A 15,132-nucleotide genomic window follows, 5' to 3' on the forward strand; every position below is an offset into this window, starting at 1 on the left:
CTCTGTAGAGCTGGACACATCCACACTCAGCTCCTGTATCACTGCTTCCCTAGCTGGACACATCCACACTCAGCTCCTGTATTACTGTTACTAGCTGGACACATCCACACTCAGCTCCTGTATTACTGCTTCCCTAGCTGGACACATCCACACTCAGCTCCAGTATTACTGCTTCCCTAGCTGGACACATCCACACTCAGCTCCAGTATTAGTGCTTCCCTAGCTGGACACATCCACACTCAGCTCCTGTATTACTGCTTCCCTAGCTGGACACATCCACACTCAGCTCCAGTATTACTGCTTCCCTAGCTGGACACATCCACACTCAGCTCCTGTATTACTGCTTCCCTAGCTGGATACATCCACACTCAGACCCTGTATTACTGTTCCTAGCTGGACACATCCACACTCAGCTCCAGTATTACTGCTTCCCTAGCTGGACACATCCACACTCATCTCCTGTATCACTGCTTCCCTAGCTGGACACATCCACTCTCTGCTCCTGTATTACTGCTTCCCTAGCTGGACACATTCACACTAAGCTCCAGTATTACTGCTTCCCTAGCTGGACACATCCACACTCAGCTCCAGTATTACTGCTTCCCTAGCTGGACACATCCACACTCAGCTCCAGTATTACTGCTTCCCTAGCTGGACACATCCACACTCAGCTCCTGTATTACTGCTTCCCTAGCTGGACACATCCACACTCAGCTCCAGTATTACTGCTTCCCTAGCTGGACACATCCACACTCAGCTCCAGTATTACTGCTTCCCTAGCTGGACACATCCACACTCAGCTCCTGTATTACTGCTTCCCTAGCTGGACACATCCACACTCAGCTCCAGTATTACTGCTTCCCTAGCTGGACGCATCCACACTAAGCTCCTGTATTACTGCTTCCCTACCTGGACACATCCACACTCAGACCCTGTATTACTGTTCCTAGCTGGACACAGCCACACTCAGACCCTGTATTACTGTTCCTAGCTGGACACATCCACACTCAGACCCTGTATTACTGTTCCTAGCTGGACACATCCACACTCAGCTCCTGTATTACTGTTACTAGCTGGACACAGCCACACTCAGCTCCTGTATTACTGCTTCCCTAGCTGGACACATCCACACTCAGCTCCAGTATTACTGCTTCCCTAGCTGGACACATCCACACTCAGCTCCAGTATTACTGCTTCCCTAGCTGGACACATCCACACTCAGCTCCAGTATTACTGCTTCCCTAGCTGGACACATCCACACTCAGCTCCAGTATTACTGCTTCCCTAGCTGGACACAGCCACACTCAGCTCCAGTATTGCTGCTTCCCTAGCTGGACACATCCACACTCAGCTCCAGTATTACTGCTTCCCTAGCTGGACACATCCACACTCATCTCCTGTATCACTGCTTCCCTAGCTGGACACATCCACACTCATCTCCAGTATTACTGCTTCCCTAGCTGGACACATCCACACTCAGCTCCAGTATTACTGCTTCCCTAGCTGGACACATCCACACTCAGCTCCAGTATTACTGCTTCCCTAGCTGGACACATCCACACTCAGCTCCTGTATTACTGCTTCCCTAGCTGGATACATCCACACTCAGACCCTGTATTACTGTTCCTAGCTGGACACATCCACACTCAGCTCCAGTATTACTGCTTCCCTAGCTGGACACATCCACACTCATCTCCTGTATCACTGCTTCCCTAGCTGGACACATCCACTCTCTGCTCCTGTATTACTGCTTCCCTAGCTGGACACATCCACACTAAGCTCCAGTATTACTGCTTCCCTAGCTGGACACATCCACACTCAGCTCCAGTATTACTGCTTCCCTAGCTGGACACATCCACACTCAGCTCCAGTATTACTGCTTCCCTAGCTGGACACATCCACACTCAGCTCCTGTATTACTGCTTCCCTAGCTGGACACATCCACACTCAGCTCCAGTATTACTGCTTCCCTAGCTGGACGCATCCACACTAAGCTCCTGTATTACTGCTTCCCTACCTGAACACATCCACACTCAGACCCTGTATTACTGTTCCTAGCTGGACACAGCCACACTCAGACCCTGTATTACTGTTCCTAGCTGGACACATCCACACTCAGACCCTGTATTACTGTTCCTAGCTGGACACATCCACACTCAGCTCCTGTATTACTGTTACTAGCTGGACACAGCCACACTCAGCTCCTGTATTACTGCTTCCCTAGCTGGACACAGCCACACTCAGCTCCAGTATTACTGCTTCCCTAGCTGGACACATCCACACTCAGCTCCAGTATTACTGCTTCCCTAGCTGGACACATCCACACTCAGCTCCAGTATTACTGCTTCCCTAGCTGGACACAGCCACACTCAGCTCCAGTATTGCTGCTTCCCTAGCTGGACACATCCACACTCAGCTCCAGTATTACTGCTTCCCTAGCTGGACACATCCACACTCATCTCCTGTATCACTGCTTCCCTAGCTGGACACATCCACACTCATCTCCAGTATTACTGCTTCCCTAGCTGGACACATCCACACTCAGCTCCAGTATTACTGCTTCCCTAGCTGGACACATCCACACTCAGCTCCAGTATTACTGCTTCCCTAGCTGGACACATCCACACTCAGCTCCTGTATTACTGCTTCCCTAGCTAGACACATCCACACTCAGCTCCAGTATTACTGCTTCCCTAGCTGGACACAGCCACACTCAGCTCCTGTATTACTGCTTCCCTAGCTAGACACATCCACACTCAGCTCCAGTATTACTGCTTCCCTAGCTGGACACATCCACACTAAGCTCCTGTATTACTGCTTCCCTAGCTGGACACATCCACACTCAGACCCTGTATTACTGTTCCTAGCTGGACACATCCACACTCAGACCCTGTATTACTGTTACTAGCTGGACACATCCACACTCAGACCCTGTATTACTGTTCCTAGCTGGACACAGCCACACTCAGACCCTGTATTACTGTTACTAGCTGGACACAGCCTCACTCAGACCCTGTATCACTGTTCCTAGCTGGACACATCCACACTCAGACCCTGTATTACTGTTCCTAGCTGGACACAGCCACACTCAGACCCTGTATTACTGTTCCTAGCTGGACACATCCACACTCAGACCCTGTATTACTGTTCCTAGCTGGACACATCTACACTCAGACCCTGTATTACTGTTACTAGCTGGACACATCCACACTCAGACCCTGTATTACTGTTCCTAGCTGGACACATCCACACTCAGCTCCAGTATTACTGCTTCCCTAGCTGGACACAGCCACACTCAGCTCCAGTATTACTGCTTCCCTAGCTGGACACATCCACACTAAGCTCCTGTATTACTGCTTCCCTAGCTGGACACATCCACACTCAGACCCTGTATTACTGTTCCTAGCTGGACACAGCCTCACTCAGACCCTGTATTACTGTTCCTAGCTGGACACATCCACACTCAGACCCTGTATTACTGTTCCTAGCTGGACACATCCACACTCAGACCCTGTATTACTGTTCCTAGCTGGACACAGCCTCACTCAGACCCTGTATTACTGTTCCTAGCTGGACACATCCACACTCAGACCCTGTATTACTGTTCCTAGCTGGACACATCCACACTCAGACCCTGTATCACTGTTACTAGCTGGACACATCCACACTCAGACCCTGTATTACTGTTCCTAGCTGGACACAGCCACACTCAGACCCTGTATTACTGTTCCTAGCTGGACACATCCACACTCAGACCCTGTATTACTGTTCCTAGCTGGACACATCCACACTCAGACCCTGTATTACTGTTACTAGCTGGACACATCCACACTCAGACCCTGTATCATTGTTCCTAGCTGGACACAGCCACACTCAGACCCTGTATTACTGTTCCTAGCTGGACACATCCACACTCAGCTCCAGTATTACTGCTTCCCTAGCTGGATACATCCACACTAAGCTCCTGTATTACTGCTTCCCTAGCTGGACACATCCACACTCAGACCCTGTATTACTGTTACTAGCTGGACACATCCACACTCAGACCCTGTATTACTGTTCCTAGCTGGACACATCCACACTCAGCTCCAGTATTACTGCTTCCCTAGCTGGACACAGCCTCACTCAGACCCTGTATTACTGTTCCTAGCTGGACACATCCACACTCAGACCCTGTATTACTGTTACTAGCTGGACACAGCCACACTCAGACCCTGTATTACTGTTCCTAGCTGGACACATCCACACTCAGACCCTGTATTACTGTTACTAGCTGGACACTGCCACACTCAGACCCTGTATTACTGTTCCTAGCTGGACACATCCACACTCAGACCCGGTATTACTGTTCCTAGCTGGACACAGCCTCACTCAGACCCTGTATTACTGTTCCTAGCTGGACACAGCCTCACTCAGACCCTGTATTACTGTTCCTAGCTGGACACATCCACACTCAGACCCTGTATTACTGTTACTAGCTGGACACAGCCACACTCAGGTAAAATAAGAAAGGGGGGGGGGGGGTCAAAATTCTGTTTACATGGATATGCTTCTTAATTAGACCTATTTGAAACGAGCTATTACACTTTGTTATTATCATGGCATTTCATTATTCAGGTTATTAATTATAAATATTACTACAATTCAGAAATGCCAGGTTGGAGATCATCTCTCATTTTCATATTTGCCCAACTTTAAAGGAGTCTGAACAAAGATGCCTACCTTGTCTGCAGCTTTTCTGCATATTTACCTTTTTTTATACAGATCCAATTCCGACGCACAAAACCGTTCAAACGAAGTCCGTTGTGTTTTCTCCCTCTTTTCCCGAAGTATTTGTATAACGTCACATACCCTGCTGCTGCGGTCATTCGATGGCAGTGGCATATGTTCTTCAAAGAGAGGACGGCGTAACGAGAGACGTAACATAATATGAGCTCCTGAAAATAGGCCTTTTACCAGATGAAATCATGACAGGAGCGTTTGATTCTTATTAAGAGATGGAGACCAGACAGGCTACTTTAGGAAAGGTACATATAGGCCTGTGGAGAGAATCAGTCAACTCACACCGGTCAGTCAAAACCACCAGCGTAGTATGTCAGACACAAGCAAATATTTCTCCTTTCCTTAAAACATATTAAAAAAAACCTTGGCCTACCTTAGTCTTTCTGAAAGTAGACTATAAGATAATGAATTGACAAGGAAAGTATGAAGGGACAGCTGTGATATAGCATGAAATTGACAATCATTACAATAGAAACAAATACACGCAACATGTCCATAGTCTCATTTTCAGTAATGCTGATTATCAAGGGGGAGAGAGTTGGAAAGATTTTTCAAGTACTGTGAGGAACTATTATAATAATTGGATGTAAAAAAAATAAAAAAATGTAAATGCGGACTTCGTTGACTTGCAGTGTGAGGTGAGGAAGCTCACTCCTTTTTCTCCCCAATTTCGTGATCTCCAATTGGTAGTTAATCTTGTCCCATCGCTGCAACTCCCGTACGGACTCGGGAGAGGCGAAGGTTGAGAGCCATGCGTCCTCCGAAACACGACCCTGCCAAGCCGCACTGCTTTTTGACACACTGCCCGGAAGCCAGCCGCACCAATGTGTCAGAGGAAACACCGTACAGCCGGCGACCGAAGTCAGCGTGCATGTGCCCGGCCCACCACAAGGAGTCGCTAGAGCGCGATGGGACAAGGACATCCCGGTCGACCAAACCCTCCCCTAACCCAGACGACGCTGGGCCAATTGTGTGCCACCTCATTGGTCTCTCGGTCGCCGCCTGCTTCGACACAGCCTGGGATCGAACCCGGCTCTGTAGTGATGCCTCCATCACTGCGAAGAAGATCAGCTTTATTAGTGTTGGTGAGTTAAGACTATCAGAAATCAGACATCCCCAAATGGGCCCTTTCCTTCATTGAACATTTGCGAGAAGCAGGCCAGGTTCTTCTATGCATGCACAGGGGCGTGCGCTCTGTCAACATTAACAGGACAGAGAAGTCAGACACATGCTCACATTAACAGGACAGAGAAACCAGACACATGCTCACATTAACAGGACAGAGAAACCAGACACATGCTCACATTAACAGGACAGAGAAACCAGACACATGCTCACATTAACAGGACAGAGAAACCAGACACATGCTCATTGCTCACATGGAGCGCGTAAATGATGGTATGAAATAAACCACAACTTGTGTCTCACAAGTGTAGCAGGTTGTGAGCTCTGCTAACAACGTTTCCACTCCGAGAATGATAATGGTAAATTACTATAATTAATACCTCCATTAACAGAAATTAATGTTACTAAATGACAGAGATAAACGGTAAATTGGCTGTTTTACAAACAGTAGGCTACCACATGTGCATTCATAAAAGAGCATTGCGGGCCGTCTCTGTTTAGCCCAGGCTACTATTCTACTTAGCGGGGATAGGAGGGCGTACATTTTTTTTTGGTCTCGCCTAGGGCGGGATATGGACCAGGACCGGCCCTGATCAGCGTTGATTAGTCTATAAATTAAGAAAAGATTCTGTATCAAATGATACTGTACCATGCCAGGTTGGAGAGGATTGGCTGGTTGTCCGTTTGACAACATTAGAGCCTTATAGGCCTCTGAGCCAGAACAACATTGTCCACTGCTGTTGAATAATGAATGAATAGTCAGACACATCCCCTAAAATGTAAAATACCTTATTTATTTATTTATTTACTAGCAAGCAATGAAAACGTGCATTGAATAAAAGAAAGTCAACACATCAAAGTTCCATAGTCTATAGAGCTGAACACCCCCGTGTCTAGCAGATGGGCTGCTCCAGCATCAAAGTTCCATAGTCTATAGAGCTGAACACCCCCGTGTCTAGCAGATGAGCTGCTCCAGCATCAAAGTTCCATAGTCTATAGAGCTGAACACCCCCGTGTCTAGCAGATGAGCTGCTCCAGCATCAAAGTTCCATAGTCTATAGAGCTGAACACCCCCGCATCTAGCAGATGAGCTGCTCCAGCATCAAAGTTCCATAGTCTATAGAGCTGAACACCCCCGTGTCTAGCAGATGAGCTGCTCCAGCATCAAAGGACAGTTGGAAAGAGGAAGAGATGTAGAAAGTTTAATAGACCAAGTTAGCAAAACAACTGCTTATAATCATTAGTAAAGTTTATCTACATGAAAATAAAGTTAAATATTTATTTTTTTATCCTAAAATGAATGTAGGCATGTTTTAAACGCTTTTGACGGTTATTTTATTTTCATGACCGTCTTCATCCATAACCGTCAGTTACACGGTTATTCAGTTACCTTCACAGCCCTAGTTGCTGTTTACTCTTGGTTACTCAACATATTGTCAAAAGTATTTCTGGTCCTTCATTGCGTCCATCTTCTTGTTGTCGAGAAGCAGTATTATCTAACGGTCTGTCTCTTTCCCTGTAGACACGGGTCTGGGAGAGTCTGTGTGCTCCAGCCCCTCCATCTCCAACACCACCAGCCCTAAGATGGACCCGCCCCCCTCGCCGCACGCCAACCGCAAGAAGCACCGCCGGAAGAAGAGCACCAGCAACTTCAAAGCCGACGGCCTCTCTGGTACTGCGGAAGGTAACGCCATCTCCCCTCCCCTCTCCGTTTTCCAGCCCTGGTCCGCCCGCTAAAACGCTCCCCCTAGCTAACAAACACCAAGGCTATACACTAACTGGGTCCTAGGTGCTAAGCTGCTCTGCTATTGAATGAATGAGTCTGGAAAAGAACGCAGCAACAAACCTAGGAAGTACAAAACTATGATTAACCTATTGATTTCAGATAACTAATGATTGTCAACGATGGCTGAATATCTAACTAGGCTTACCCTTTAGCTGTCTTGGACCAGGTAACTCTTTTAAAGAGATTTTATTCCAATGATATTAAACCGGATAAATACATGGTACGTTAAATGAATTAAATAACATATTTGAATATGATAAGGCACCGTATGTTGCCGTAGGAACAGGTATGGGAAACGCAGCCATGTCTTCCCACGAGCCCCCTGACGTCACTCTGCTTGTGGAAGGGGGTTCTCCATTCTTTTCTCTCATCCCTCCATTCCTCCTCTCTTTCTATCTGTCAGTCAGATGTGTGTTTTCAGCACTGCTAATAGTAAACATGACGGGCGGCAGGGTAGCCTAGTGGTTAGAGCGTTGGGCTAGTAACCGAAAGGTTGCAAGTTCAAAGGAACAGCGGCAGTTAACCCACTGTTCCTAGGCCGTCATTGAAAATAAGAATTTGTTCTTAACTGACTTGCCTAGTAAAATAAAAAATAAAATAAAATGACATAGTACTCTGTCACAATGAATGGCACTGAATGGATTGCTCTTAAACACACGTTTACTTGTGGATACACAGGTTTATAGGCTCAAATATCAAACACACTGATGCATCCTCACTCATGCGCACATATACATACACAAAACGTCACACACCATTGTGAATGGGAGTGGAACAGATGCAGAGTTGGTAGCAGATGTGTGATGTAATGTGTAGCACTTCCATCAGAGGGAATCACGTGGCTGACAAGACAAGTGCCTGTCTTCTGTCTCTGTCTGGGGTCACTCTATCTCCTCTCCTGCCTGCCTGGCTGGCTGGCTGGGACTGGGAGGAATACTGGAGCAGATAGACTACTGGGAATGGGACATGTGTAATATATTTCACCTAGCTCGCAAACAGGCCATGTTGAATGTAGGAAGTGAATTGAACTTACTATGTGTGTTTATCTGAGGTGAGTGATCTGACACCGTTTGATGTGTGTTTATCTGAGGTGAGTGATCTGACACCGTTTCATGTGTGTTTATCTGAGGTGAGTGATCTGACACCGTTTCATGTGTGTTTATCTGAGGTGAGTGATCTGACACCGTTTGAAATCATCGTAGCACCCAGCGGGCTTTATGAAAAAGGTGTCCAGCGGCTGGTCCATATCTTCACTCTTGAAACTGATTTAATATTCGTCCATTCTCCTTCATAGTTAGAATGGCGCTGTGTCCATTTCGTTGGCTGCTGACCATAAAATGTATTTTTTTTTGTATATAATATTTGGAGGTGAAACTTATATTGATCATCCCGGACCAAGCCCAAAGCCCAGACACGAAGAAGGAGACGGTGCTATAGAGGCCGGCGTGCAGGATACATGACGAGACTTTATCGGAGAGTAGATAAACCACCTCTACCCGCCGTGCTATTGGTTGAACGAGCAATCACTGGAGAATAAAATGGATGAGCGCCTTTCGAGACTATCCTGTCAACGTGATCTGAAGAACTGTAATATCCTATGTTTCTCTGAGTCGTGGCTGAACAAGGACATGGTAAATATAAATCAAGGTTGTTTTTCTATACAGCGGCAGAACAGAGCAGTGGCATCGGGAAGCTCAGGGGAGGTGGCGTCTTTAACAGCTGGTGCGCGATCTCTAATATTAAGGAAGTCTCAAGGTTCTGCTCGCCTGAGTTAGAATACCCCATGATAAGCTGTAGATCAAACTATTTACCAAGAGAGTTTTCATCTATCAAACGAGCTAAATACCTTCTATGCTCGCTTCGAGGCAAGCAACACTAAACCATGAGTGCACCAGCTGTTCCGGACGACTGTGTGACCACGCTCTCCGTAGCCGAAGTAAGACCTTTAAACTACGGATGCACGATATATCTGTAAGCATATTGTAATCGGCCGATATTAGCTAGAAATGCCAACATCGGCATCGGTCCGATGTCTAGTTTAACGCCGATGTGCAAAACCAATGTCAAAGCTGACGTGCATACCTATATAACGTAGGTAGATAACGTAATGACGCCACGAAAAATACAGCGCTACACAGAACAAAAGCAGAAAAATACTCTAAGTGCAAACTTCCAACAACTAAACAAGTTCAAGTCGAGCAGTCATTTGAAAGAGTAAGAACATTTCAGCGAGACAACTCAAAAGGCGAAATCCATTAACGCCAAGATAATGGAATTCATTGCCCTTGACAATCAACCATTCTTTGTCGTGGGTGATGTTGGCCTTCGCGCACTGGTCGAGCACCTCAAACCCCGGTAGGCGCTATTTTTCAGATGTTGCCCTACCGGAGTTGCACAGTATTGTTGAAACGCACATCCATGAGCTACTTGCTATGTGCATTACTGTTATTAGCTTTACGACTGACATTTGGACCAGCGATGTCAGCCCCATAAGCATGCTGAGTCTGACAGCACAGTGGGTCGACAAGGATTTCGTACTGAGGAAAGTCGTATTTCATGCTCCTGAATGTGCTGGTTGTCATACCTCTGCTGCTGTTTCAATGGCATTTGAGAACATGTTTGAAACTTGGAAACATGAACACATTCCTAGCTCCATTCAAAGAACTGACTGGAGAAATAAGCTCATCAACAGTGTCTGTAGCAGTGATACCCTCTGTCATGGTATTGACATGCCTGCTCAACAACACTGCTGAGGCTGTGAACAAGCGATTCGGTGGCGTTCTCTCTGAGCCTCTTTACTGTGTCGCCACCATGCTCGATGCTAGGTACAAGGACCGCTACTTCAACGCAGACAAGAAACAAAATAACTTTTTGGCCATTGTGTGTTTCAACTATTTAGCTGTACTAGAACGCTTAAAAAGCCGCAAAAATTGTAAATATCATTATGGTTTTGTAAGGAGAATATCAGATATCGGTATCGGCCAATAATGTTGTTGCATCCCTACTTTAAACAGGTTCGCATTCACAAGGCCACAGGGTCAGGTGGATTACCAGGACAGGGACTCGGAGCATTCGCTGACCAGCTGGCAAGTGTCTAAACTTACCTACATGTTTCAAGCAGACCACCATAGTCCCTGTACCCAAGAACACCAAGGTAACCTGTCTAAATGACTATCGCCCTGTAGCACTCACATCTGTAGCCATGATATGCGCTGAAAGGCTGGTCATGGCTCACATCAAACCATCATCCCAGACACCATGGACCCATTCCAATTTGCAAACCGCCCCAACAGATCCAGAGATGATGCAATCTCTAAACTCCACACTCTCCTTTCCCACCTGGACAAAAGGAACACCTACGTGAGAATGCTGTTCATTGACTACAGCTCAGCATTCAACACCATAGTTCCCTCCAAGCTCATCACTAAGCTAAGGACCCAAACACCTCCCTTTGCAACTGGATCATGGACTTCCTGACGAGCTTGAAGTTCCTTGTGTCCACATCACTAAGGAATTATCATGGTCCATGAAGAGGGCACAACAACGCCTCTTCCCCCTCAGGAGGCTGAAAAGATTTGGCATGGGCCCTCAGATCCTCATAAGGTTCTACAAGCTGCACCATTGAGAGCATCTTGACTGGCTGCATCACCTCTTGGTATGGCAACTGCTTGGTATCCGGCAAGCTGTACCGATGCACCAAGTCTGGCTCCGACAGGACCCTGAACAGCTTCTACCCCCAAGCCATAAGACTGCTAAATAGTTAGTCTGGGTAACTATTGGTTAACTATTTAACTATCTGCATTGACCATTTTTGAACAAACTCTCTTGACTCATCACATTCGCTGCTGTTACAGTTTATTATCATCCTGTTGCCTAGTCACTTTGTCTACCTATATGTACATATCTACCTCAATTACCTCGTACCCCTGCACATCGACTCCCTACTGGTACCCCGTGTATATAGCCAAGTTATCATTGGCTCAGTACTGGTACTCCCTGTATATGGCCAAGTAATCGTTACTCATTGTGGATTAATTCCTTGTGTTGTTACACACTTTATTCAAAAAATGTTTTAGGTGGAGCGTGCTTCCTTCAAACCCCCAACCCAGCACGCTTTTCCTGAAGGCCGAGCATTGTGAGACGCTCCCCCAGCCAGCCGGCCTCTGTGCAGCCCCTTCGCCCCATTCGTCAGCGGGGCACTTAAGTGAAATATTATAAATAATCCACCGTATTGAAATCTTTTATCAGCTGTGGCACTTTCATTATTCAATAAGCGATTAGTAACAGTCTCCCAATTTAGCCATTAAGCACCACGCGACAGCGTGGGGCCTCTCTACGCCTGTCACACCACGACCCAGATGAAGTATCAGGCTGTCACACACACCCGTTATTCATGAGGTGAGGGGCCGGGGCGGGCCGCCCTCTGCTCCACACTGGTCCGTCCGCACCCTCACCGCTCCTTCTCCTTTAGCCCAGGTAGGGCCACCGTAAAGTTATACGTCACTCTGACTATCTCTCCATGTCTCTCTCTTTCCTCCATGTCTCTCTCTTTCCTATCTCTTTCATCTCTCTCTCTCTCTCTCCATGTCTCTCTCTCTCCTCTCTTTCATCTCTCTTGTCTCTCCTTGTCTCTCTTTCATCTCTCTTGTCTCTCCTTGTCTCTCTTTCATCTCTCTTGTCTCTCCTTGTCTCTCTTTCATCTCTCCTGGTCTCTCCTTGTCTCTCTTTCATCTCTCTTGTCTCTCCTTGTCTCTCTTTCATCTCTCCTGGTCTCTCCTTGTCTCTCTCTCATCTCTCCTGGTCTCTCCTTGTCTCTCTTTCATCTCTCCTGGTCTCTCCTTGTCTCTCTTTCATCTCTCCTGGTCTCTCCTTGTCTCTCTTTCATCTCTCCTGGTCTCTCCTTGTCTCTCTTTCATCTCTCCTGGTCTCTCCTTGTCTCTCTTTCATCTCTCCTGGTCTCTCCTTGTCTCTCTTTCATCTCTCCTGGTCTCTCCTTGTCTCTCTTTCATCTCTCCTGGTCTCTCCTTGTCTCTCTCTCATCTCTCCTGGTCTCTCCTTGTCTCTCTTTCATCTCTCCTGGTCTCTTTCCTCTCTTCTTGTCTCTTCTTGTCTCCTTCTCTCCATGTCTCTCTCTTTCCTCTCTCTCTTTCATCTATCTGGTCCCTCCATCTCCATGTCACTCTCTCTGTTTTCTATTTCTCTTTTTTTCTGTTTTCTTTCTCCTTCAGATGTTAGTAAATTTACATTAAAAAAATCTACAATTGTGTTAATTTTCTGATATTACATTATACTCACCATGCTTTCCGTGTGTGCGTGTGCATGCACACTCGTCTGTGTGTGAACTGAAAGGGATACTTAAGTTAGCGCAATGCCTGGAAGTCTATGGTATCTACTAGCATGCTAGCAGTTACCATAGACTTCCCAGTCATTGCGCTAACGCTAGTTAGCAATGTCCTTCAAACTGCACGCAGGCACCTAAAAATGGTATCCATGATTTCATCGGACTCTGGGGAAGTAGATAAAGGGCTTCATTGCCAACATCCTGAAGTATCCCTTTAAGGTTGTGAGGAAACAGTTTTCCTACATGGCTAAAACAGGGGATCCTTTTATTTCTAATGAAAAGCTACTTGCTCTCTCCACCCTCTCTCCCTAAAACAAAGACTCTACTCATCCTCTTCCTTTCTTCCTGCCACTGAGCCAGACCCCCCTCACCCCACATGCTTGACACGTGGAGACCCCCTAATCTCTACCCCTCCATCCCTCTCCTCCCCCTTTCCTCTCTTTCACAGCCACCTGCATCAGGTGTATCACTCCTTCTCTGTGTGCTCCGTCGATCACAGCCCCACAATTAACTGTCTCTCTGTAAGAGCACCTCGTTAGGTCGTTACCCCTGGTTACATACACTACAGCACGGGGTCCGGCTCCTCGCTGCGCAGGACCTTTGAAGGGGGATCTGACCGCGAGCCTGCTGGAGATACCAAAGTTGGCCCTCAGATGGGAGACTGGGGACATGAAAGCCTTCCTGTGGCCCCCTTGAGATGGGAGGTGGAGATGGGGCCTCACACAGCGCAGGAGACCAGCTGCAGATCCCTCCCTCCTGGAGTGAGAAAGAGGCATTCCTGGAGAGGAGATGGATGTTAGTCAGGACAAAACGCTCTCTATGATCTGGTATGGGATCAGAGGATCAGGTGGTTAGATAGCAGACTGGGTGATTGGGGGATTCATTCCACACAGGTTGTTAAAGAGAGCAGAAGTGGGTGGGGTCTGGGTTGTGACTGAAGCGTCTTGATGCATTTATCATTTAGCCCTAAGAGGGTAGGTGGGTCTGCTGAAACGCTTTGGCCATTTCCCTAAAATGGAAGATAATTAAGGTCACTTTGTAGCCATAGAGGTACAGCAGGTGTGACACCAAAGGTCAACTTGTTAAAGGTCCCAGGTGGTCTTTCCCAAGCAGAAGACCATCATTCGTTGGATGTACAAAGGACCCGAAGTACAGAGAACCCAAATATTTGAGAGGTCACACACACTGCAGTGTGTGGGTGCAGATGTAAATTACTTGAACATATATTGTGGTATTTCTTTGTGATTGCTCCAGATTCCTGTGTGGGGGAAAATAGCACCTTGAAGGACAATAAGGCCGAGGCTCGTACAAGCAGTCTAACATTTAAACCTCACACACCCATTACCAGAATGTTCCCTTTTCCTGTGCTGTAGTGGGGGACCGGTGAATAAATGTACTTTCTCTTCTGGTATCGTTGTGTAGCAAATGTTCTTGGTAGCCTCGGGGGATGTTGGGAAAATAACAGTAGCGTCGGTGGGGGCTGTGAGGGTTCAGGGGCGAGACGCGAGGGGAATAAGTGTGTATTTAGAGTGGAGTATGTACCTCATTATAGAAGGTGAAAGCAGAAGTCACATAGTCTAGGACCTGAACACCTTCAGTGGGAGAGAGAAACATTTTACCCCTCTCCCCTCTCTGATAACCTTTTCTTAGCTTGGATTTGTTTTACATCTATTTTTTTAAACCAGTTCTATTCGACTTGTTCTATATCTTTTTTGAGTTTCCATTCTGTGCACATGCCACTGCCAGGTTGTCATGGTAAATTAAAAGTCTCTGTGAATGATAAGGCCGTACTGTTCAGCATCAACTGTTCCTGTGTTGCTTCTACTGCTGACTTGTGATTTGTCACTGCAACTCACCTTAGCCCCTCCCACACAAGTCCATGCCCAGCCCATGACTCCTCCCACTTTAGTGCTGCTGGTTGATTACAGCTGACTCCTCCCCTCTAGTGCTGCTGGTTGATTACACCTGACTCCCCCCCTCTAGTGCTGCTGGTTGATTACACCTGACTCCTCCCACTTTAGTGCTGCTGGTTGATTACACCTGACTCCTCCCCCTCTAGTGCTGCTGGTTGTTACACCTGACTCCTCCCCCTCTAGTG

General features: G+C 47.0%; 1 protein-coding gene across 8 annotated transcripts in view; it reads left to right on the top strand.

The window, feature by feature from the left end:
* Nucleotides 1-15,132, top strand: part of LOC106575459 (arf-GAP with GTPase, ANK repeat and PH domain-containing protein 1) — a 281,459-nt gene that overhangs the window by 212,452 nt on the left and 53,875 nt on the right. For 7 of the 8 annotated variants that reach the window (XM_045698088.2, XM_045698090.2, XM_045698087.2 and 4 more), the window contains one exon: nt 7,430-7,591. In XM_045698088.2, coding sequence (XP_045554044.1) covers nt 7,430-7,591 — 162 coding nt within the window. The remainder of the gene's footprint in view (nt 1-7,429; nt 7,592-15,132) is intronic. The other variant, XM_045698084.2, reaches the window with a different exon arrangement.

This window comes from Salmo salar, chromosome 16 (assembly GCF_965601325.2).
Source record: "Salmo salar chromosome 16, fSalSal1, whole genome shotgun sequence".
In the NCBI taxonomy this organism is placed as follows: domain Eukaryota; kingdom Metazoa; phylum Chordata; class Actinopteri; order Salmoniformes; family Salmonidae; genus Salmo; species Salmo salar.